The sequence below is a fragment of the Oryx dammah genome, unplaced genomic scaffold (genome assembly GCF_014754425.2).
Source record: "Oryx dammah isolate SB20612 unplaced genomic scaffold, SCBI_Odam_1.1 HiC_scaffold_11, whole genome shotgun sequence".
NCBI classification, from domain to species: domain Eukaryota; kingdom Metazoa; phylum Chordata; class Mammalia; order Artiodactyla; family Bovidae; genus Oryx; species Oryx dammah.
This window is the reverse complement of record NW_024070195.1, coordinates 12,614,654-12,637,762: the sequence shown is the minus strand read 5'-3', so window position 1 is coordinate 12,637,762 and position 23,109 is coordinate 12,614,654. Positions and strand designations below refer to the sequence as shown.

Below are 23,109 nucleotides of genomic sequence, written 5' to 3'. Positions count from 1 at the left end.
CCGCCGCTGCGCAAAGCCAGGGCGCCTGGGGAGGGGGGCGGGGTCTGTGCGCCGCGGGAGGGGCGGGCCCGGGGCGGGGCTGAGCCGGGGGCGCGGGTCCTGCGGCCCCTGGGCAGCGCCAGAGTCAGCGGCCGGCGGGCGGACAGCGCACGAGGTAGGGGCCTCTGGGCGCGGAGGAGGGTGCGGTGACCAACGGGCCGTTTCCGAGTGTGAGTGTGTGATCGGAATCGGGAACGGGGCACCCCACGGTGCGCGCACCGCCCGGCAATACGCGCCCTGAAATGGACTCAAGGAGCGCAGTGTTCTGAGTCCCTGATTAAAGTGACCTCCAAATCACTGTCAGGCATGGTTGATTTTAAGAAAAGAGAAATACTTGCCAGAATAATGAGTGATGGGCTGGGGGCGGGGAAGTGGGAGAAATGGGGTGTTGTAAATATCCTGTGTCTTGCTCTATGGTAAATGCATAGGTGTATGCATATGTAATAGGAAATCACTGAGCCACACTCTTAAAATTTGTGCACTTGAGTTTAAAATCTTCAGTTTTAAATTTACTTCAGTTTTCTAAATTCTACAATTTACCAAAATTTTTAAAATAAATTCACTGAATTTTACTAATTTTAATTTAGGAAAATTTTAACTTCAATTTACTAAATTTTCAGTTTGCTAAGAATTTTAAAATAAATTTAAAGCAGAAACATGGTTTTATCTAAAAGGTGAGGAGGAAACCAGACTTGGGAGAAGACCCAAGGAGATTTGTGCACATCTGCTATTTCTGTGTATGGTTAAGAATGATTATGAAATTAGCTTGTCCTGGTTCTTATAATTTTGCACTTTTATCTTGTTATAGAAGGAAATTTTTTCTTTCTCCAGAAAGGGACGTGGACAAGTTAAGTACATGTTTGAGAAGCTATGGGAACAGCTAAGAAATGACTAAGTTATATTCATGATACCAAGTCTGTGTGAGAGGGTTATGTGTGTTGAGTTGCTTCAGTCGTATCTGACTCTTTGCGACCCTGCGGACTGTAGCTCACCAGGCTCCTCTGTCCATGGGATTCTCCAGGCAAGAATACTGGAGTGGATCACCATTTCCTTCTCCAGGGGATCCTCCTGACCCAGGGATTGAACCCAGGTTTCTTATGTCTCCTGCACTGGAGGGCAGGCTCTTTACCACTAGCGCCAGCTGGGAGGAGAGGTTGTTGTTAGTCACTCAGTCGAGTCGGAGCTGAACTATTCCAGGCTGCCCTTGTGCTTAGTTGCTCAGTCATGTCTGACTCCTGCAACCCCATAGACTGGAGCCTGCCAGGCTCCTCTATCCATGGGATTCTCCAGGCAAGAAGACTCAAGTGAGTTGCCATTTCCTTCTCCGGGGGATCTTCCCGACCCAGGGATCAAACCCTGGTCTCCTGCATTGCAGGCAGATTCAAAGAGAATATTGCTTGTGTCAGTCAGAATCTTTACCGACTGAGCTAGAAGGGCCCAATAGGCTGTTCTTGTTCCATGATAAAATGCTTCCCTTTAAGTAGAGAACTGTTTTAATCAGGCTCAAGTTCAGGTGTCAAAATCTGTGGCTGAAAATGGAAATGGGAAAACTACAACTCGCTTTTCTGTACACAATATAGTCAGATACTCCTCTCACCTCTCAGAAGACTCAAGGATTACCTCCTGACATGTCAGGGCCTTTCAAAAAGCCATTTGTTAACAAATGTTTGCTGGAAAGTGATTTGTGTTCTTAATTCCAAGGGAGGTGCCTTCTCCGTTAAATCCTAAGCACACTCAAGCCCAATTTGTCATAAAGGGAACTTTTTCTTGAATAACTTCTTTTCCGTGATGTTTGCTGTTCTCGTAGATGAATCATTAAATTAACTCCACTAAGATTAGCCTGCTAGTGTAATCCAAACCAAATTAGTTTCACTAATGATTCAAAGGATATGTTAGAACTATTGTGTTGTATTGTCCTTATGTAACAAATTTCATATTGAAAAGACAGACATTTTCTACATACCTTCAGGTAGATTTGCAGTTATGTTCACATGTCTTTTTTCCTTAGTTCTCTTTGTAAAGGAAAAAAAAATAAGTAACAAAGAGTATTGCTCATCATCCAGTTATACTAAGGGTTAAATTGCAACCCCCTGCAGAGAGTGATATTTATTCCCCAAGTGTTTCAGGACTTCAGGAAGGAAAATAAGAGTGAGGCATTATGTGTTTTGGATCAATGGCCCCTAAATAGCATGCTTCAGGGAGAATTACACAGTGGTCCCAGATTCCTGCAACTTTTTGTACACAGAAATCCCTAAAATCATTAACTTGAAGTATCTGTTCTTCGTGATTAGCAGTAATCTTTTACCAAGATGTGTGCTAGACTACGGGCTTCCCCAGTAGCTCAGCGGTAAAGAATCTGCCTGCGACGCAGGAGCCACAGGAGATGCAGGTTCAATCTCTGGGTGGGGAAGATCCCTGAAGGAGGGCATGGCAACCCTCTCCAGTATTCTGGAGAATCCCCCTGAATAGAGGAGCCTGGCGGGCTACTGTCCATAGGGTCACAAAGAGTCAGGCATGACTGAAGTGACTTAGCACACATACGCATGCTAGGCTACGTACTTTTCCTAGTTAAAAAAAAAAAAAAGATCTTATGTATACAGAACATACATATTTGGAGCATTTTCCCGGAGCTATGCTCTGAAAGGCTGTGCCCTTGAAAGACTCTCTCCCAGGCTATTGTCCTCAGTGAGGTCCCCAAATAAAATTGAAACTCATAACTCTTAGGTTGTGTGTTTTTCTTTAGATCAACACCTTTGTATGCATTTTCCATTAAAAAAAAAAAGGTTTAAGAAAATTATTTGAAAATGCAGATTTGTGGGATAGAGGTGGGATGCTGAATCCATGCATCTGCTTTTATTCCTTCCTGAAACCACCAAAACAACAACAGGATTTTTAAAGGCATAAAGGAAGGACAGAAGAGAAGAATAAAATTTCTAAATCAAGAAAGCAGGCGGACAAGTGGTGAAGGATTTTGCAGACTGAAGAAAGCTAAATTCTAAACCAGCAATGGGGAAGCCAATGAGCAATCCTACCTGTAGTGTAGAATTCCCCTGTGCTCCCAAGTTAGCAGCACCAGGTATCTCTGGGAAATGGAAGGGTCTGATCTAAATTAAGGCAATTGTTTGAAATTCTGATTCCTGAAAAGCTAAGTTCTTGATCCCTTCCCCAACTTTCTGCTCCTCAAGGCATCAGCAGACATTTGGGGGTTTATTCCCTGGAGAGGGTACAGTCTTTGGACTGGGAAGATACAGCTCACAGCTGGGGATGGGAGTACCATACTGAAAGTACAGAAATTAACTGAACACAAACAAATGAATGCTGGCACCTTCTTCCGTTTTTATCCTTTTCTCATGGGCGGAGGAGCCTGGTAGGCTACAGTCCATGGGGTTGCGAAGAGTCAGACACGATTAAGCGACTTCACTTTCACTTTTTTCACTTTCATGCATTGGGGAAGGAAATGGCAACCCACTCCAGTGTTCTTGCCTGGAGAATCCCAGGGATGGGGGAGCCTGGTGGGCTGCCGTCTATAGGGTCGCACAGAGTCGGACACGACTGAAGCGACTTAGCAGCAGCAGCAGCAGCATGTGAGTATAGAATCATGGTCCCAATGACTCAAGCTTTCAACAGGAATTAGAAGGTCCATTTATGGAAAGTCTTAAGTCCAAAAAAATAAAGATCATGATATCTAAGTTTCCAAATGATATCTGCTCACATCATTCTACAGTAAAGCTTAGAGTCAGTAAGCTCCATCCACAAACTTAACCTTATAATCAGCTTTTTGGTGTTTACTCTTAAATGTGAGTAGGTAATGGGGCTTCCCTGGCTGCTCAGTGGTAAAGAATCCACCTGCCAAGCTGGAGATGCAAGCTCATTCCCTGGGTCAAGAAGATCCCCTGGAGAAGGAATCAGCAACCCACTCCAGTATTCTTGTCTGGAAAATTAAATGGACAGAGAAGCCTGGCAGGCTACATACAGTCCATAGGGTCACAAAATCAGACATGACTGAGTGACTAAGCAATTGCTAGGCATTTAAGGGCAATCACTAGTTTGGAAGACAAGACAAAACCAACAGAAAAAGTGACTCAGTAACAAACCATGCAGGTAAATAAAAGAAAATATTATAGCCTTTCTGTACATAAAATAAAAATAAAGTGAAAAAAGAGCATCAGAAACAAAAAGGAGCTCTTAAGAAGTAAAGACTTGAAAGCAGGAAAGAAAAACTAAATAGAAAAATAAGGTGATCTCTCAAAAAACAGGGCAAACGGTGAAGAGCTGGAAAATAGAAAAAATGTGAGCGATTTACAGTATTGGGTCAGGAGATTCTATTGCTGTTGTTGTTTAGTCTCTCAGTTGTGTCTTACTCTTTTGGGACCTCACGGATTGTAGCCCGCCAGGTTCCTCTGTCCATGGGATTTCCCAGGCAAGAATACTAGAATGTACTGTCATTATTTCCTTCTCCAGGGGATCTTCCCAATCCAGGGATCGAACCTGTGTTTGCTGTACTGTAGGCAGATTCTTTACCTCTTGAACCATTTGGGAAGTTCTACAACCACATAAAAGGGGTCTGAGAAAGAGAAATAGAAAAAAAAGGGGGGGATCAAAATCATCTGAATAATTCAAGACTTCTTCCAGAATAGAAAAATATGAGCTTCCAGATTAAAAGAACTACACCAAACAGATGTAAGTGGACCCAGAGTAAGGCATAGAATTATGAAATTGCACAAACTAAGGGACAAAGAAAAGCTATGAGAGAGAGAAAAAATATTGGCCACATTGAAAAAGCATCGGAAACCGAATGTCTTTGAATTTAAGCATTAACTCTGCAAGCTAGATGATAAGGGAGCGATTTCTTCAAAATTGTGAGTGAAAATGTTTTCCACCTGAGAATTCTTACACAGCAAAACTACACATCAAGGATGGGGAATGCTCAGTGGCCCAGTCACGTCCAACTCTTGGCAACCCCATGGATTGTAGTCCTCCACGCCCCTCTGTCCATGGGATTTTCTAGGCAAGAATACTGGAGTGGGTTGCCAGTGGGTGTGGAATAGTATGAAGATATTTTATATATGCAAAGTTGCAGAAGAAACTCTTTTCTCCCATATGCCCTTTCTCAGAAAGCTGCTGAAGGTTATACTTTACCAATATAAAGATGATAACAAAAAAAGGGGAGATAGCCAATTAAGGAAACAGGGGATCTAGCACAAGATAAAAAAGAAAGTTTCAGGATGATGATCAGGAAGGAGCCCAGAAGGCCAGCTATGTACCACGAGAAGAGAGCATCCATGTATGAAGGCTCTTCTAAGATGACGTTGATAGGATATCTGATAACTGCAGAGACTGACAGTGTACTGATAGGAGACTGGGAGAACTTAGTGCTGAATTAGTAATAAATACCTAGAAATTTTATAAATGAAAAAGCCAGACAGTTATTAACTATAGATTAAAAAGGTTGTACAGAAAAGGAAAAGTAATCATAGAATTCTACATGGCTTAGCTGAGAATAGTATTTATCTAGTCATTGTAATGTATACTTGAAATATTTAATCACAAATACGCTATGTGTGTATGGATGCAATAGGAAAAATGAGAAGGTGGTGTGTGTGTGTGTGTGTGTGTGTGTTGGCAAGTTGAAAGAGGGCTAAATGCTGATATTTTCTAGATGCTTCCTAGAAGTGAAAAATTAAGATACAAAATAAGCATGATATTTGAGTCATATTTTGAGATATATGTCAAGATGCAGCTAAAAGAACTAGAGATGGTTGCCTCTCAGAAATGGGGACCTGCTTTCATAACTCTGTTGAGCTCTGAATTGTGTATAACATAACATCGGTTAAAAACAATAAGTAAACATTAAAAGAAGTTTTCAAAATTAAAGAACGAGATGTTAAAGGGACTTCCCCAGTGGTAAAGAATCCGCCTGCCAATGCAAAAGAATGAGATGTTAGAAAAAATTCCCAGCTAACAAAAGTTATACTGCCTGTTTATTTTTTTTAATCCTCTCTCTCTTTTAAAAAAAAGTTAAACTCTTTTACTCTGAGATGTAATTCAATTTATTTAAAGATCCTTCCTAATATGGATTATGAGGTATGCCTTTACCATCAGACTCACTGAAAAGTAACTTTTGTGTGGCTTTTCCTTGAATATTGAAATATTTTTTTTAAAGCTACACTGCTGAAAATATTAGGGTTTTATTTCATTTATCATAGAATTGAAATGCCCTTAAATGACAGCATTACAGACATTTTTCATTTTTAGGCACTGGGGACATTTGTTTGTGAGCCAGAGCCATCAACAAAACCATGGGTGATACAAGAGCAGTAGTTGACAGTGAAGAGTACCCAGACACTGAGGTTCAGAAAGACCGAGTGCTGACTCTGGAAGAATGGCAAGAAAAGTGGGTGAATCACCAAATTGGATTTCATCAAGAACAAGGACATCAGTAAGAAATGTTTATATTAAATGTGGATCTATAACAGAAATGCCCCATCAGAAACTGACTTTGGAAATAGAAATAATAATATACGTACACATTACTTGACTGATTTTTAAGATGCACAGGTTTAGTTTTTCACATTTGAGCATCTCTGAAGTCAGAATGCATCTGTGGCATGTCATGGTTTAATTGGCAGTGATATTTCTTCCCATGGAGTATAAATCATGGTGCGACCTACAGTTGATGGCATCTTCAGTTTTTGAGATATGTCTTTCTTTAATCCCCTGTAACATGTATTCATTGGTCATGTGTGTTTATACATACCCAGACGCTCAAGCTATGTTAATGCTGCTATCTCTTTATACTGAAAAGTAGTGGTGGTATGACTTCGCTTTCCAATAGCATATGTTCAAATGTTAAAGTACTGTCTACATGGTGGAAGAAGAGAAGTTGAGAGAAATTAATGTGAGCTACATGCTGAGCAATGTAATGGTAGTCGAAGTCAGCTTTGAAGCAGCACAATAGACGTTGGCCCATTGCCGAGTAAAGTGGGCGTGACAGATGTTCCTTCGTCCAGGCAGCCACCCTGACTGCCCAGGGGACACTGTTACTATTATCATGTTTGCACACTGAGTAATAGTTGGGATATCATCCCACAACCATTGTATGAGTTCTCTCTGTCACGTAGCTGGCCTTAGAACATGCACACAGGTGGTGGTGGTGGTGGTGGTGGGTGGTCCGACTCTTTTACGATCCCATGGACTATGTAGCCCATGTAGCCAGGCTCCTCTGTCCATGGGATTCTCCAGGTGAGAATCTTGGAGTAGGCTGCCATTCCTTCTCTATCACATAGGTATACATTTTTAAAACATAGCAACTAATGAAAAATAAAATTTTTTTTAAATTACTAACCAGGAAAATCCCAGGTTTGGGTCAGGTTAACCCCTCACTAGTTACATGACTGAGCAAGCTGCTTAATCTTCCTGTTTCTTTATATGTAAACTGGCAATTTTAATAACCAAGGTTCTCTACTGAGTAAAAGTTGTTGGGAAATATTATGTGAGATAATTCATGAAAAGTACTTAGCGTTATATGATTATAGTCCTTTCCTCTGTGCCTTTGGCTAATTAAAACAATTTTTTTTTCTTCCCAGGCTATTAAAGAAGTATCTGGATACTTTGCTTAAAGGCGAGAAAGCACTGAGGGTATTTTTTCCCCTTTGTGGAAAAGCAGTTGAAATGAAATGGTATGAGCAGATAAGCATGAACATCCTCTCTTGTCTTGATGATAAATACTATGGGTGAATATTTAACAGGATGTAAGTTTAAAAAGTTCCTTTCTCAGGAAATGTACAGGGATTCTATATTTCGTAGACTATTACTGATGGCTTCATAGAGGTAATATTCTCAAACAGTGAAGACACTGCCGAAACAGAGGGGTGAACTTGTCTTTCTGTATTGAGTTATGAAAAAGAATTAGTTTAGAACCATTGAGATGGGAGAGGGAAAGATGGAACCAGTCTTCAATCTTAAATCTCCTTCACCTTTGTGCATGGTTTAGTTTTTGTAGGTGTTTTAGGAATGTGGCTAAGTTAATTTTAGATATTTTAAATAGAGGTGGACAGAAAAATAAATTACAGCTTTTTGGCAAGGATGTGTATAGTCCACAGTTCAACTCAACCCTCCCCTCCCTCAACCAGCACGTAGGAGTTTTTGTTTTCATGAATCACTGCTAATAAAACCAGTGATAAAGAAAGTGTTTCTTGTGAGTAATTCTCTGTGAAAAGAATTCACTTTAATTAACAAGCCACCCTCACTATGGGTTACCCTAAAGTCACAAACCTGACAATTATTTCCTATACAGAATTTGTTGTGATGATTGATGTACAGATGCTATCTTATGTGCCAAGATGTACTATTCATTTATAAGCATGAACGCTGAGAACTTTGATCATCAAGCAGGAAAGAAAAATAAAATATATGAAAGCGATTAGTAAGTGAAAAATACAGTAACTTAAAAATGCTCTGTTCCCTATGTAAATATAGGTGGCCAAACCACAGAATATGTATGCATTGGGAGTGGATTTCTGAGTGGGGACAGTGACATTTTTGCAGCCTGCCACCGCTCCTGCAACTTGTAGCCGAGAGCTTTTGCAAGCGGCTGCTGTGGCTTAGAGAGTCTACTGCTGCTGCTGCTAAGTCACTTCAGTTGTGTCCGACTCTGCTCGACCCCAGGGACAGCAGCCCACCAGGCTCGCCCGTCCCTGGGATTCTCCAGCCAAGAACACTGGAGTGGGTTGCCATTTCCTTCTCCAGTGCATGAAAATGAAAAGTGAAAGTGTAGTCGCTCAGTCGTGTCCAACTCGTAGCGACCCCATGGACCGCAACCTACCGGGCTCCTCTGTCTAGGTGGCCACAAAATTGAGAACATTACATCCTAACTGACTCACTGAATCAGACAAGAGAATTACTTTGGAAACTACCTGCAAGAAAAACATTAACTCTATGAACAGATTGTCTTATTGTCATAAGTGTTAACAACCTAGTTCTAGCAGAAGCTTTGAGGCAAAATTAGAAAACAGTATAAGGAAACAGCCGATTAAATGTGATTGCTGAAGGTTCCTTTAGACTTCAGGGTCTAAAGTCATTTGTAATAAGAATTCCAGAACTAAGCTACTGTAACTGTATGGGCTTTCTAGGTGGCTCAGTGGTAAAGAATCTGCCTGCCAATGCAGGAGACGTAAAAGGGGAGGGTTCCCTGGATAGGGAAGAAACCCTGGAGTAAGAAATGGCAACCTGCTCCAGGTTACCTAGAATGTTCCATGGACAGAGGAGCCTGGCGGGCTACAGTCCATGGGGCTGCAGAGAGTTGAACATGACTATTATTGTATAAAAGTTGTTATGTTAGAGGATTTTTCACTTAGGTAATAAATTTGTGTTTTAAAGGTCTATACAGATATCCAATGTGAATAGATAAACTATTAGCTGGAACTCGAAAACATTAACGTAAAGTGTTTAGGACATTTTCTTAGTTTTGGGGTTTTCTTAGGGCAATGCATTACAGTATAATCCAGTCTGCATGAATCTACCGTAGGCTATGTGTCATTTTTCCACATGTAAAAATTTGTACTTTTTTACTTCCTTCACCCGTTTCATCCATCACTGACCCCCAGGCTCTGGCAACTACCAGTCTGGCCTCTGTATCTATAAGCTTGTTTTTGTTTTTGTTAGATTCTACATGTAAGCGAGATTATATGCTGTTCTTCACTGATTCATTTCACTTAGCATAATACCCTCAGAGCCCATCCATGTTGTCATAAATGGCAAGAGTTCAATTATTTATGACTGAATAATATTTCATTGGGACAGTAAAGTTTTTTTAATGTGTACCCCAACTCCCATCCCCGTAAACTTCATGATTTTATTGGATGATTTTGCATGGTACAGTGGTTAAGAAGGCATGTATTGGATTATAGCATAAATGAGTTATGTGTTTATTTAATGTGGCATAAAAATCAATATTGTACCTGGGTATTTGTGCCACTAGTGTTGTTTTCTCTGAAGTCTAAGATCCCAAGACTGAATTCTGTAACCATAAAGCTAATCAGGAAAATACTAGCTATTTGCATATGGTAATGAAACAAATTTCTGGATAGGGTTTAGTGTAGATAAGTGGAAATTTTAACATTGTTACAAAAATGGATGTACTCCATTACTATATCTATCAGCCCCATGTGGCTATTTAAACTAAATCACACAAGCCATGTCTCAAGGGCCTTCAGCTATGTGGTTAGTGGCTGCTGGATTGAACAACACAAGTAGAGATTCTCCTCTCATCACTGAAAGTTTTAATGGACAGAGCTGATTTCGAGACATTGAAAAGCATATCAAATTCATAGGATGCTGTTAAATCAAAAACTCTTCCAATCCAGTCCATTTGTAGCAAATCAGCATTTTAAGGTATAATTTTCCAAGCTTTTAAAATTTCCCCAAGGTACTATAAACCCTTTTCTCAGAACTCCACATAGCGTAGGGTTTGAGAATATATAAATTATATTACATAGACTATATAGAGAATATAAAAATCTGCTTGCTGTGGATCTACACGTTCTGTGAAACCCTGTGAGTCTGAATTCATACAAATCTCTTAAAATTAAGGAAAATATATGCTCATTGGTGTATATCCTTTTATTTAGTATTGTACTCGAAAGAAAACTTTAAGTGTAATTATATGATTTTATGCAGGTTTGCAGACCGAGGACACAGTGTAGTAGGCGTGGAAATCAGCGAACTTGGGATACGGGAATTTTTTATGGAGCAGAATCTTTCTTACTCAGAAGAACCAATTATGGAAATTCCTGGAGCCAAAATATTCAAGGTGTGTTTTGGTTTTGGCAAATATTATCTCCATACCCCCGCCAAAAAGGTTTTTCTCAGCATGAGTAAGTGAAGACACTATACACGTCAGATGACCCCTCTTAATCTTCAGATTCACCAGGACTTTGTATAGCATAAGGAACATAAAAAGATAGACCATAGCTAGATGTGAACAAATAGACATGAAAAGCCAAGATCAAAGCTTATTTGTCATATTTTTGGTTTGGGTTTGTTGGCTTTTTAATTAATCAACAAATGTTTCTGAGAACCTGCCAAGTGCCACACCCTGCGTAAGACACCGAAGAGATGAAAACATGGTCCCTGCTCTGAAGAATCGCTTAGCTTAGGAGAAAAGAGAAGCATAGGAGACTGTTTGTCATACAGGGAACTCAGTGAAACGACTTGGGGTATTAAGCAAACCGAGAGGGAAGTTTCCTAATCCAGCCTAAGGGGAGCTTCCTGAAGTGTGATGACAGTTAGGACTGGGACGGGCAGGGCCAGCTCAGATGCCCTGTGAAGCTGGTACCTCATTCTGCACCGCAGGGTTTTAAGTAGGAACGTGACAGCCAGGTTTTCTTTTGCAACCAGCCACAGTGGTTCAGATGGTAAAGCATCTGCCTGCAATGTGGGAGACCCAGGTTCAATCCCTGGGTGGGGAAGATCCCCTGGAGAAGGAAATGGCAACCCACTCTAGTACCCTTGCCAGGAAAATCCCATGGACAGAGGAGCCTGGTAGGATGCAGTCCCTGGGGTCGCAAAGAGTCGGACTCGACTGAGCGACTTCCCTTTCACTTTCACCCTTGTAACCTCAAGGGAAGTGAGTTTGAAGGGCGGTAGCCCCCTGGCAGAGAGACCAGATAGGAGGTTATGAGCAGTCGTCCAGGAAAGAGAACATGAAGGGCTGCACTAGAAGAGTGATGGGGTGCTTAGAGGAACAGATGGCTTAAAGCTATGTTTAGGGTATCACACTGGGAAGGCTTTGGTGATTAACTGAATGGGAATCCAGAGGGTGATGAGGTTACATTTCCAGCTCAGATGACTGGGTGGGTGGCAGAGAATAAAGGAGAAACAAGTTGAACAGCAGAGAAAATGAGCGTTGTTCTGGAGATGATTAGTTGAAAAGATGTGTGGTATGATAAGGAGGTACTGGCAACTGTCTCCAAAGCGTGGGGCAGCGTCTGGGCTGGAAATGATAGATTTGAGAGTGGTCTTCTGCCTGTGACCAGAATGATCCAGTGAAACTGCTACACTGGCTTGGAATAATAATGTGGAAATAAACAGAATCTACCCGAATGAGAACAAGTAGAGACTGTTTGTTCAGAAGGAGTCAGCCAATTGCATTTGGCAGAGGCTCAAAGCCTGGCAGTGGGATGGGAAAGCTTCCCGGTGAAAGATGTGAACGCTTCAGGTGCGATTGGCTAACTTGGAGCAGCACCCCGGTGACTGCTTTGGGAAGCATGTTTGAGTTGGAAGAGACGGGGAGGAAGGGTGGTGTTATAAATCAGGGAGGATGGCGGTCAATTGACCACCGTCCTGCAGGGTTGTGGTTTGACTTCCCAGGCTGCTTGCTGCAGAGGCCATGGGTCCGAGTTCTCTTATCAGACATGAGTTGTTGGTACGTGCAGTCTGGCCACTGTGTGTTTGTACATTCAGTCTCTCGAAAAGTACTCGCTTCTAAAGATTGAAATTAATCCCTCAGGTCAGTAGGAAGCTTGAGAGTGCTTTATTTTACAGCTTCCTCCCAGTTCATTCTTAGATCATCTAAGAATCCCAGTTGCCTCGGTTCAGAGAATCTAGTCCTCCTGGGGACCATGGTCTCAGCCCCAGCTGCTGCTGCTAAGTCGCTTCAGTCGTGTCCGACTCTGTGTGACCCCATAGGTGGCAGCCCACCAGGCTCCCCCGTCCCTGGGATTCTCCAGGCAAGAACACTGGAGTGGGTTGCCTTTTTCTTCTCCAATGCCTGAAAGTGAAAAGTGAAAGTGAAGTTGCTCAGTCACGTCTGACTCTTAGCGACCCCATGGACTGCAGCCCACCAGGCTCCCCCGTCCATGGGATTCTCCAGGCAAGAATACTGGAGTGGGGTGCCATTGCCTTCTCTGACTCAGCCCCAGTGGCACCTTTCAAATTGTCTGTGGATCTTTTAAGGTTCCCAGTGCTCAGGCTAATTAAGTCATAACCTCTAGAGGTGAGGCCTAGTACCAGGTCTGTGTAAACCTCCCCAGTGAGTCCCATCTGCAGCCCGAGTTGACATTCATGGGCTGTTCTCCTGGCCTCTAGACCTCTCCTCCGTGTGTTTACAGACAGGTCTGCAAAGACCTCTCATCATAGCCTCTGTTGGCACCTCATTTCAGAATAAAATCCAGTATTTTCAGGTCCTTTAGTACCTCTCCTACCCTGCCCCTCCCCTAACCCCAGGCTCCTCACCGCCCACCACCGTGACGTCAGCAGATGCATCTAGCCGGTTAGTCCGAGGCCACCTTTTGTTCCTCCTTTCCCCGAGCGAGGGCAGTGAAGCGAGGTCCCCGCTCTGTCTGCTCTGTTCCCACAGTTCTGGGCACACAACTAGAAGAGCACAGCCCATCCTGTACCATGGTGGCTCTCTGTTCCCACACCTCGCTGCCCGACCAGGCTGTCCTCACCGGGGTCAAGGCCTGTCTCAGATTTACTGCAGTCTCTAGAACCCGGGCTAATCCTATCCGCTAGACGCTTGGGAAGTAAATGCTCATCGGCCAGTGAAAGAGAGAAACTGGGGAGTCAACAGAACTGCACTTTTAAAATGTCTGCCTGGTAACTGAGCAATCTGTGTGCTCGTCTTTAGGGAGTTAAAATGTCAAGATTCTGCTAAAGGAAACCTTGCTAAAATTTAACAAGTTCCAGAGTGAGTAAGTGCTAACTGATCTTCAGGATTAACCAATATCTGATTTTCCTTTTTTTTTTTTTGAGTTGATCCCAAAGAATCCCATACTGGTTTTTAATTTTTCTAAGTGCCATTATTTTCAGTTTAAAAATATTTGCGAAAGTTGCAAGGTACAGGAAGTGAGAGGGGAAAAAATCAAGAGGAACTCATAGAAATGATTGAAAATCACTGTTCAGATGGTGGCAGGCAGGTTTTTTTCTTTATTATGTAAATTCTTTATAATGTGGTCCATGTTTATTTTACAACTTAAAAAATAAACATTTAACAAATGATGTGTAAAGATGGTTTGCCATGAAATTATGTCCTTTATGTTTAATTACATATTCTTTCTCTATGCTTTGTTTTGTCCCCTGTTTCTTTTTTTTCTCTGACCATTCAGGTACCTCCTAATAAAATGGATTTTTTATTTTTTACTTTTTCATTGCAGAGTTCTTCAGGGAACATTTCATTGTATTGCTGCAACCTTTTTGATCTTCCCAGGTAGGACTGATGTCTTCCTCTCCGCTTTTAAAAATCTGAGTGTTTGCTAGACAGTGATGAGGCGGGTTAAGAATCTTTTTATCACTTCCATCCAATTTGCAGTAGCATCCATGAAGCATTCATTTGAGTCTGTACTGCAGCTGTTTTTGCTGGAGCCTACATGTCTGCACACGTAATCTCTTTGTCCTTGGGTAACTTCTAAGCTCTGGAAAAATTATTTTGATCCTAGGAAGGTAGGGAAAAGGAGGGGGAAGAAAATGTCTTCCACTTCACACCTGTGTCTGTAACGGAAATGCATTTCAGTCTCAGATGGACAGAGGGGAGATCTCTTCTGAGAGTTCCTGATACCTGTTCCAGGGGCTAAGAGCAGAGCTGTTGCAAACTGTTCCTTGTGCTTTCTTTGTGCTCCCAAGTCCAAGCTGCTGCCACCAGTGCCTAGAATTAGGCGGAAATGGACAGCTGCACACACACACACACACACACACACACACGTGTCAACACATCCCTAGAGATTCTGAGGGAAAGCATCTGTGAGATCCCATTTCCTTAACTGCTGCTGAGGTTCCAGCACATACCGTGGGGAACCCTGTCTCGTTAAACATTTGGTTTTTCTTACAGAATTTTTTTTTTCTTTTTCTTTCTGGTAGAGCAAATATTGGCAAATTTGACCGGATTTGGGATAGAGGAGCCTTAGTCGCTGTTAATCCGAGTGATCGCAAACGGTTAGTGATTTGGTTTCTTTAATTATGTTATTTCCCCCTCTCCCCTTTTTAGCCTTAATTCAGTATCTCATACTTTTTCTGGTTTCTAGAAGATTCCTAGACTTTTACTAGTTTGGAATAGCTTGTTGTATTTGGAATTAGAAGACCTGTATCTAACAGTATCTTGGTCTAGGATTTGGCCACGGGACACAGGTGCAAGACTTGTGGCCCTGTCACTTCTAAGCGGTGTTACTCTAGTCAGAACAGTCAGTTCCTCTAAGCCTCAGTTTACTCCTCTGTAAACCTGTAATATTTCTACTCATCCCACCCTCCTCACTTCCACTGACCCTGCCAGCTAATAATATTTGTTGGCTTGTTGCCATGTGCCAGACTTTGTTGAAATTCTTTATGTCGATCAACAAGTTCATCCACAAAGTAGCCCTGTGAGGCATTAGGCCATCATTATTCCCATTTTACAGATGAGGGAAGTAAGGTCAGAGAGGTTAAAAGTTATATGTCCACAGGGTAGCTAGCAAGTGCATGACAGAATTGAGATTCAGGGACTTCCCCGCTGGGCCAGGGATTAAGATTCCACACTTCCACTGCAGGAGATCCCTGGTATAGGAACGAAGATCCCACACGCTTCACAGTGCAGCCAGAAGATAAAATAAATAAAAATAGTTAAAGCCACGCCCATGCCTCAGCCCCCTCATATGGTTGTTTTGGGAATGGAAAGAAGTGACACGTGCAGAAAGTGCCATGTCGACCCTAAAATGACAGTTTAAATATTAGCCGTTAGGCATTAGGGCTTTTGATCTGGATATTTTGAGTGGCCTTTCATCTGTACCTGGTCTTATTAGAAAATTAAACTATGAGAAGCCGTACTGAGTGAAATGTGATCCTTCCTATGTACTTTCCAACCCAGATGTCATTCACAGACTCATGTGGGTGTAGCACATAAATATTGAATTATTTAGTTTTATGGAGGCAGACTCATAGCACGTGGCAAAAAGGGTTGGGACTACACATCAGTGAAATGAAATCTCAGATTTTAAAAGTGAATTGTTTGACAAATTAGGCTTGTTGCCACACCTCATCTTTTTTTAATTAGACCATGCCACATCCTCTTAATATGTATTTTTCCCTTTTCTTTCTGACATTGCGCCTCTCTTCTTCCTTCTCTGGGACCATTCCCTACTTCACATGCTTGAAAGTCATTGTTCCCTGAAGGACCATCCTTAGCGGGACTGTTCCTGCCTCTCCCCTGTACGCCCTCCTTCAACGATTGCTTCAGTTCTCCTGTTACTGGAAGCTGTCATTCCAGTGTTCAACAAATACACGTTAAGTTCCTACTGGGTCTAAAAACACACGATGTTGGGGAAATAACTGAACAAGCGCACGTTGGTATTGGCCCTCGTCGTTTCTGTATTTCCAGTTCTGTTTTTTTCTGAAAGCTGCTGTAGAAAAAAACCCAAACAAACTTTTTGGCCAACCCCAGATAGATATAACATGTTAACGCACAGGAAGTGAAAGTGAAGTCACTCAGTCGTGTCCGACTCTTTGCGACCCCATGGACTGTAGCCTACCAGGCTCCTTCGTCCATGGGATTCTCCAGGCTTCCAGAGTACTGGAGTGGGTGGCCATTTCCTTCTCCTAACTCATAGTAAAAGCTTAATAAATATGTGTTGAGTCAATAATTGAGAACAAATTAGACTCAAAGCCAGGGAAATGGAGTTTCCCAGCAGCCACTATTGCCTCCTTCATCCTAGAAATGAAGGCCTTCCAAGTGGCCCCTGAACCGCTTAATTCATGGTAAGAAAGAGTCATGAGGCTCCTCTGGAGCTCTTAGAGAATCTTCTTCTAGTTTGGCCGTGGACTCTGTGTTCCTGGTGCCCTTCTTCTCTTTTCTCCCCTTTCAGCCATCTCTGTGTGTGTGAGTGTGTCTGTAGTCCTGAGAACACTGGCCTTTGTTTCTGGAATAACTGTTTATTTTGAGCCATTGGACAGATCCACGACTTTATCTTACATTTAAGATACTTAGTGCTTTATCCCAGTCCTGCCCTCAGTACTGGATGTCTTCCTGCTGAGATTACATGTGGGTGAGAACTGCTGTGTTTTCCGCTGTGACTCTTAGGCCTTTTGTCTGACATCAATCATCTCTCTCATTTTTCTGAATTTTTGGAAACGAGTTGAGAAAGTTTGCATTCCAAGAAGAAGGATGCTGGTGGGCCCCAGGACACCCTGCCGAACCCGTCTGACTCATCACTTAATGGGGACAGCGAGTTCTTTCTTCTTAAAAATGATAATCGGAAAGTTAAGACAAGAAGGTTTCTGCTCAGAAGTTTGCCTAGGGCTGGTTCTTTCACATGCGAGGAAGAGCGACCACCTCAAACCAGCTCAAGTTTTAGGGGAGTTTATGTCATGTATGCCGAAGGAAGAAGTCACTGACTTCTTAATACAAGTGCTTTCAAGTACATACCAGTGCCTTTCTATGCATTTTCTATGTGTGAGCTCACTGAATCCTCACAACCGCCTGTGCGTTCTCTGCTAGTCTTATCCCCATTTAACAGATGGGGAAACTTGAGGCACAAAGGGGCAAAGACTTCGTCAAGCTTACACAGCCAGTAGGTGGAGAGGTTGGACTTTGAGCTTGGGGACCTGGTGGAGCCTGACCTCCTAATCCTCACCCTGGACAGCCTCCCTGATTTCTCCCAGGGCTCCGGACAGGGCTGGCATCACAGCTGGACCCGGTGGAAACCCGTATGCCAAGTACCAAAGCGCCCTACCCAGAGCTGTGCAGCCTGTTGACCTCTGTCTGTCTCTCTCGCAGCCGCTCACCTCCTTGTGTGCGTGTCCTCTGTCCTCCTGACTCAGCACTCGGCTTTCTCCACTGACACACTCCTGTTCACATGTATCTGACTCACAGCCCTTAGCCTTCTCAGCTCCAGCCACCGCCCGGCACAGCAACTTCAGTGTTTAGTTCAAAGACCACAGCAAACCACCAACTCTTCTTTTTTTTTTTTCTTTTAAACGTTTTATTTTATTTTAGGGGCTTCCCTGGTGACTCAGTGGTAAAGAATCCACCTTGCAATGCAGGAGACACGGGTTGAGTCCCTGGGTCAGGAAGATCCCCTGGAGGAGGGAATGGCCAACCCACTCCAGTATTCTTGCCTGGAGAATTCCATGGACAGAGGAGCCTGGTGGGCTACAGTCCATGGTGTCGCAAAGAGTCAGACACAACTTATCCACTAATAACAACAAACAATATTTTATATTGGAGTATAGCCCATTAACAATGTTACGATATTTTCAGGTGGATAGCAGAGGGACTCAGCCATACATATATGTGTGGATAGCAGAGGGACTCAGCCATACATATACATGTATCCATTCTTCCCCAAACTCCCCTTCCCGTCCAGGCTGCCACATAACATTAAGCAGAGTTCCCTGTGCTATACAGTATGACCTTGTTGGCTATCCATTTTAAATATAGCATTGCGTCCATGTCCATCCCCAAACTCCCTAACTATCCCTTCCTCCATCCTCCCCCTGGTAACGGTAAATTTGTTCTCTTAAGACTGCGACTCTGTTTCTGTTTTGTAAATAAATTCATTTGTATCGTTTCTTTTTAGATTCTGTAAATAAGGGATGTCATAGGGTATTTATCCTCCTCTGTCTGACTTACTTCACTCAGTATGACAATCTCTAGGTCCAACTATGAGCAACTTCCCTTTGGATCTAACTCAGTTTCCCAGTGGAGTCATCTGATTGGTCAAATTCATCATTCTGTCCCCTGGTTGGTCTGCTGATGGGCCCTGTTAGCATCTGGTCCCCACTCCGAACCCATCAGACACGGCTGGGAAGTGGTATTGCCTGCTGCCCAGGACACCTGCTCCAAAGGACAGTTGCAGTAGCACTCAGGGGTCATGCCATACTTGCAGAACTTTAATGTTCTTGAATTTTGACCTGTTTATCAGTCTTGCATGCGGGCATGCTAAGTCACTTCAGTTGTATCTGACTCTTTGTGACCCTATGGACTGTAGCCCACTGAGCTCCTCTGTCCATGGGATTGTCCAGGCAAGAAGACTGGAGTGAGTTGCCACGCCCTCCTCCAGAGGATCTTCCTGGCCCAGGGATCGAACCTTCATCTCTTATGTCTCCTGCACTGGGAGATGGCTTCTTTACCAATAGCGCCACCTGGGAAGCCCGTTGATGAGTCTTCTCTCCAGCTAAAAAGAGGAAAGGGATTGTTTTGTTCCTCTTATCTGAGCCCCTGGTGACCACCCCGTCACCCAGAATATTTGTTAGACTGCAGCATCCCCGGCCCCACAGCAAACCTACTGACTCAGTCTTGGGATGACCGACGCCCAGGCATCTTTTCTTCCCACAGATGCCCAGGTCATCTCGATACCAGCCCTGTCTGGGAACCACTGCCCCAGAACTGGCAGTGCTTCAGGAAATACATGTTCAAAGCTGACCAGCCTCCGGGGTCCAAGTCACTGTGGAAGGAGCCTCTCCTCCACTTTATTTGACATCTTCTGGTCTGAGGGGCTCCTTCCTGAACCCAGCTTCCTCTTTTTTTTTTCCGGTCTGTTCCCCGAGACATTTGGATCTTAGTTCCCCTATCAGGGATTGATCCCACGACCCCTGCTTTAGAAGTGCAGAGTTTTAACCATTTGACCTCCAGGGAAGTCCCAAGAGCTCCTTTTGATTCCCATCTTCTCTATCTCCCAGCTTAGGTGGGTGACATCATTTGCTGAGCCCATTTCTGGCTGTTTAGAATAAGATTCAACTTCATGTGGTTTTTCGGAGAATTAAACTCAGTAACAGATGAAAGGAAAGCTGGGCTTCCCTCCCTGCGTCTGGTCTCCCACAGGCCTTGACTTTGTAAAGAAATGTAATGTGTGCCTTTTTGTATTCTTTTCAGCTACTCGGATGTAATGTTGTCCCTAACAAGACCTGGGTTTCAGTACCTCTTGGCTGTTCTTTCTTACGATCCAACTAAACATGCAGGTAAAGTTTCTGTTTTGTTCTTTTTCCAGTTGCCTCGTTTCCTGATTTTTTTGACGGGGATAGCATTATTTTCTCCTACTTTATCTCATGGGAGGCATCCTGCTTATATACATGAAGTCTGTGTCAGCCATGATGGGGGGGTGGGTGGGATGCGTTGGGCTGATGCCAACAAATACAAATACGTCTTCATAGGAAATAGGGTGAGAAGTGCACGTAGGAGGTGGGCAGGAAAATCTCTAAACTATTCCTGCTTTTTAATTGCTGGAATTTTATAATTTATTGCATGTTAAAAATGTTCTCGTTCGGTCACTAAGTTGTGTCCGACTCTCTGTGACCCCACGGACTGTAGCACGTGTTAAAAATAACTATATATTTTTTGAATGTGTAAAAGGGATGTTTTCTTCTGGGTTCATTTAAATGTGTTTGAACATTAACACTTGACCTTTTAAGTCATGGCTTTTCAGGAAGAAGTGAAAACCAAATGCATATACTTTGAATTCGTAAACATTCCCGTTTTGATTTTTAATGGAGCTTTTAAAAAAGTGCCTTGTTTTATACATATTAATGTTAGTTTTTGTTTTTTTTTTTCTGTTTGAAGATGTTAGATCTTGAAAACTCATTAAAAGATGAGACCTAGTGGCTATAATTAAGTCTGAGAACCGTCAGATGGAAATAAAGTCAGCCCTGCAAATGTGATTTGGCAACTTACTGACCAGAGAGATGTTAATACACCTTTCGTTTGTGTGTTCTGTGTGTGCTCAGTCGTGTCTGCTCTTTGCAACCCCATGGACTATAGAGCCCACCTGGTTCCTCTGTCCATGGGATCTACCAGGCAAGAATACTGGAGCAGTTTTCTGTTTCCTCCTCCAGCGGACCTTCCTGACCCAGGGATGGAACTTGTGTCTTCTATGTCTCCTGCACTGGCAGGCAGATTCTTTACCACTCTGCCACCAGAATGTTATTGACTGAGCCATTTCAAAATTCACGTACATAACAAATTGCCAGCCACAGGTGTTAGTTTCAGCAAAAGTCCCCCAGTCAATAATGTGTTAAATTCCCTTCCTGAGCAGTAGGCCTAAGGAAGGGCCTGTGGGAAGAAGACAGAGCAAGCTCTGTCTGGGGTGGAGGCTCAGAATACCTTCTAGAACGGGGCAAAAGTTTTTTCCTTTAAAGTGCCCGCAGCAAAATGGGCAGAGTGTGTATAATGAGCGCATGGTCTAAACTCTACACTCTGGCAGCAGCAAGTCCCAGGGGAATTTGTCCATGAACTCCACTCTCACGTCCCTTTTCCCAAGTACCATGGCTGACTCAGCGTCTCATGGAAGCTGGAGGTGCGCGTCTGCCGTTACCAGTGGTTGGCTGGTCTTTGGTATAAGATGTGCAAAATAAGAAGCAGAAAACGTGTCCCATCCTCACCTGTTTGGATAATCGAATTGTATGTGGAATGAATATCCCTAGGTCATTGGGAATAAGCTGAGAAGTGGGCCCAGAAGGTTTGTTTCTGTTTAGAATTAGGTCTGTAGAGCTTACTCTTCACCTTGTCTCTTTCACTTAGGTCCACCATTTTACGTTACAGATGGAGAAGTTAAAAAATTGTTTGGTAAGTTACAGATGTGTGCTATAACTTTTTAAGTAAAGTCAACTGTTTTGAGCTGTTAGCAAACTATTAATATCTAAAGTACTTAAAAGTCCAAAGCCATTTTAATGGAGACTATTTTAATCCCCCCAAAAGGGACCCATCTCTGTAATATGCCTTTTTAGCTAAATAGTACGTTTATGTTAAAGACGTCTCAATTCTTCTAGAGAGATTGTATGTTTATTTTAACTCTTAGTTAAAAATGATAATAACCTTCAGAGTTGAGAAAATGTACTCTTAGTATTTCCCCATTTTCATTAAAAAGAAAGGAAAAATCTTCAGTACACACAGTTTTTCAAATCACTTGATATGTTTTTGAAGAGTTGATTGTATTTGTCATAAAATTTTAACTTGCCACTTTCTTTTTGTTTCAGGTTCAGTATGCAATATTCAATGTCTAGAGAAGGTTGATGTTTTTGAAGAACGACATAAAAGTTGGGGAATTGACCAGATTATTGAAAGGTTATATCTATTTACAGAAAAGTAAATGAGACCTAAGTAGAAGTAAATAATATCAAAATGTTTTTGAACAATTGAAAATTGTGCTAAGGCATGAAAATGGATGACTTTTGGGGAAAAAATTGTTCACAAATCATATCGCAGATCTTTGCTAAAAAATGCTTATAACTTTTTAGAAAAAGCACATATTTTGGAAAGGAGCATATGACTGAGAATAAAAGGTTATACTTGTATGTCTTACAGATTGTAAGAATTTTTTACAATCAGCATGTATTACTTATATAATTAAAACAGAAAAAAGAAATGCAATGTATGTAACAAATATAATAGAAAAAATGGTATCTTTTTGAAGTTTAGAAGCATTGAAGAGATGTAACACTTTTAATAGGGTTCAAGGTAAAAGCTAACCATCTAAGACATTATAATAAAACATTAATTTTTACTATAAACCCTCAAATTGTACTAAATCCTAGCATTCCTTTTCACATTTTTCTTCTTATATAATTTTATATGTGACAGAATGAAGAAAAATTTTTTTAAACTAATGAAATTGACCACTCTCTATGGAACAAAATTTTTTTTCTCAAACTGTAAAAATAAGTTATTTTTAGAAGTTTTTTTCCTGTGTTGGGCAGGTTTCTCTTAATTTCATCTTGTTTAAATGATAAAGTCTTAAGAAGTGAAGGTATACTTAGGGCTGGGTTCGTGTGTGTTCATTATGAAAGTTTAGATTCAAAGCTTTTCAGTTCTCACTTGGAGTCACATTTTGTTAAATCAGACATTCCTCTCTTACTGCACCACCTAATACCTAAACGATTTAGCTTGTTTAGCTCATTTTAGTAGGCTGGAGTGCATTATTAAAATTATTTACTGGTGTGTGTGTGTGAAAATTTGAGAAGCGTTGACATTTCCAGATTCTCATTTCCAACCATATAGCTCCAGCTCATTTTCCTGTGGGTGCTCGAAATGTTCAAGCCTCTACCACTTACCCCTCACCACTTACCCCTCACTGCTGATCCCTCACCACTGGAGCCAAGCACGTGGTGGGGCAGAAG

At 42.2% G+C, this 23,109-nt stretch overlaps 1 protein-coding gene across 3 annotated transcripts; it reads left to right on the top strand.

Annotated features, from left to right (window-relative positions):
* The first annotated feature begins 64 nt into the window (after nucleotides 1-64).
* TPMT (thiopurine S-methyltransferase) lies at nucleotides 65-22,358 on the top strand. 3 transcript variants are annotated; one of them, XM_040249335.1, is made up of 9 exons: nucleotides 65-154; nucleotides 6,295-6,478; nucleotides 7,626-7,718; nucleotides 10,717-10,849; nucleotides 14,193-14,245; nucleotides 14,893-14,967; nucleotides 19,874-19,959; nucleotides 21,515-21,559; nucleotides 21,970-22,358. In XM_040249335.1, the coding sequence occupies exons 2-9, from the start codon at nucleotides 6,339-6,341 to the stop codon at nucleotides 22,080-22,082; spliced, it is 738 nt and encodes a 245-aa protein (XP_040105269.1). In that variant the 5' UTR covers nucleotides 65-154; nucleotides 6,295-6,338; the 3' UTR covers nucleotides 22,083-22,358. The 3 variants fall into 3 exon arrangements, 2 of the variants coding, with proteins under 2 accessions (XP_040105269.1, XP_040105268.1); XM_040249334.1 differs by having other exon boundaries at nucleotides 82-154; nucleotides 6,278-6,478; XR_005722684.1 differs by having other exon boundaries at nucleotides 87-154; nucleotides 19,874-21,559; nucleotides 21,970-22,345.
* The last annotated feature ends 751 nt before the right edge of the window (nucleotides 22,359-23,109 follow it).